The following is a 1,857-nucleotide window of genomic DNA, read 5'->3' as shown; positions in this document are numbered from 1 at the left end:
ATTCTGGTGCTGGAGGAGACTCTTGAGAGTCCCATGAACTGCAAGAAGATCAAACCTATCCATCCTTAAAGAAATCAGCCCTGAGTGCTCACTAGAAGGACAGATCCTGAAGTTGAGGCTCCAGTACTTTGGCCACCTCATGAGAAGAGAAGACTCCCTAGAAAAGACCCTGATGTTGGGAAAGATGGAGGGCACAAGGAGAAGGGGACGACAGAGGATGAGATGGTTGGACAGTGTTCTCGAAGCTACTAACATGAGTTTGGCCAAACTGCGAGAGGCAGTGAAGGATAGGTGTGCCTGGCATGCTCTGGTCCATGGGGTCACGAAGAGTCGGACACGACTGAACGACTGAACAACAACAACAACAACAACAAAATACTGTATTTCAACAATCCCAAAGTTGAAGAGTTAGTAACACAGGTGTTGCAAAGGTGGAGCGTTGTGGTAAATTGGCTGTTCTGTTGAAGAGTGTTTAAAATCTTTATGCATGCTGTCTATAGAAAAATGGCACATCAAGGAAGCTCTCATATGATGCAACCGCACATGAATATGCTGCTAGAAAAACCAGAAAACGAGTATTTTGTAAAATGTGCTTCATGCAATATTATATAATCCCAGTACAGCAATTTTAATCAAAGTCACAGTTGTAGTAGTTAATTATGATTTTTAAGTGATCTGCTGTGGAACAACCTCATTGAAGAAGGTAACAGTGGTAACCCAGACTTTGTTGCTGGTTGCGAAGGCCCCTCCTCCATAACAGTTCAAGCTTCAGGACCCCCCAAAATGTAGGTCCACCACTGTCAATGTGACATCTTTCCCCTTTCCCTCCCCCCACCCTTTTCGTTTAGTGATTTATTTAAGTGAAAACAACAGGACATTCCTGTTAAAGACAAGCTTTGTGCACATGAAAAAAAACCCTGTCCCTTATTGAGAATGCAAACAAAATAAAGACAGCAATGGTAATGAACACCCATGGATCACCGACACAACCCCCCCCCCCAGCCCAGTTGCTGTCCTGATCTGTCATAACATGGCTTAGACTTCAGGGATTCTCAAACCTGGGTCCCCAGCTGTTGTTGTTTTTTTCTTTCTTTCTTTACAAAAGGTTTATTTGAGCATCCCAAGGAGAGCCATGAGGAGCCACTTTAGAACTTCTGGAACTGCTTCTTGGTGCCGGCAGCCTTGGTCACCTTGAGGACGTTGAACCGGACCGTCTTGCTGAGAGGACGGCACTCGCCCACTGTCACAATATCTCCAATTTGCACATCCCTGAAGCAAGGGGACAGGTGCACAGACATGTTCTTGTGCCGTTTCTCAAAGCGGTTGTACTTGCGGATGTAGTGCAAGTAGTCCCTGCGGATCACAATGGTGCGCTGCTGCATCTTCATCTTGGTGACTACGCCTGATAAAATACGGCCCCGAATCGACACATTGCCAGTGAAAGGACATTTTTTGTCAATGTATGTTCCTTCGATGGCCTCTTTGGGGGTCTTGAAGCCCAGACCAATGTTGTTGTAGTAGCGGGGGAGTTTCTCTTTGCCAGTCTCTCCCAAGAGCACACGTTTTTTGTTCTGGAAGATTGTGGGCTGCTTCTGATACGCCCTCTCAGTCTGCGTGTCCACCATCTTGGCCGCGCGAGGCGGAAAAAAGCACCCCCAGCTGTTGTTGAACAACAACACCCATCATCCCTGACCGCTGGTCCTCCTAGCTAGGGATGGTGGGAGTTGGTAATGCAACAACAGCTGGGGGTCCGAGTTTGAGAAACACTGGCTTAGATTGACCCATAACTGAATAGCTCCCCAACTAAAGATGGAGAAGGAGAAATCAAACACACACGTGCAATTTTAAATGCATTTA

General features: G+C 46.5%; 1 protein-coding gene across 1 annotated transcript; it reads right to left on the bottom strand.

Moving 5' to 3' along the window:
• Nucleotides 1–1,093: 1,093 nt before the first annotated feature.
• Nucleotides 1,094–1,644, bottom strand: LOC117047993 (40S ribosomal protein S11-like). Its single transcript, XM_033151286.1, has one exon. It carries the CDS (start codon nt 1,623–1,625, stop codon nt 1,146–1,148), a length of 480 nt encoding a protein of 159 aa, XP_033007177.1. The 5' UTR covers nt 1,626–1,644; the 3' UTR covers nt 1,094–1,145.
• Nucleotides 1,645–1,857: the final 213 nt, after the last annotated feature.

This window comes from Lacerta agilis, chromosome 6 (assembly GCF_009819535.1).
Source record: "Lacerta agilis isolate rLacAgi1 chromosome 6, rLacAgi1.pri, whole genome shotgun sequence".
NCBI lineage: Eukaryota > Metazoa > Chordata > Lepidosauria > Squamata > Lacertidae > Lacerta > Lacerta agilis.
Note: the sequence above shows the minus strand (reverse complement) of the source record. Positions and strands in the feature narration are given on the sequence as shown.

Bases quoted from the DNA above. Each gene is read 5' to 3' on its own strand.
- LOC117047993 (XM_033151286.1), bottom strand. From the start codon at position 1,625: ATGGTGGACACGCAGACTGAGAGGGCGTATCAGAAGCAGCCCACAATC.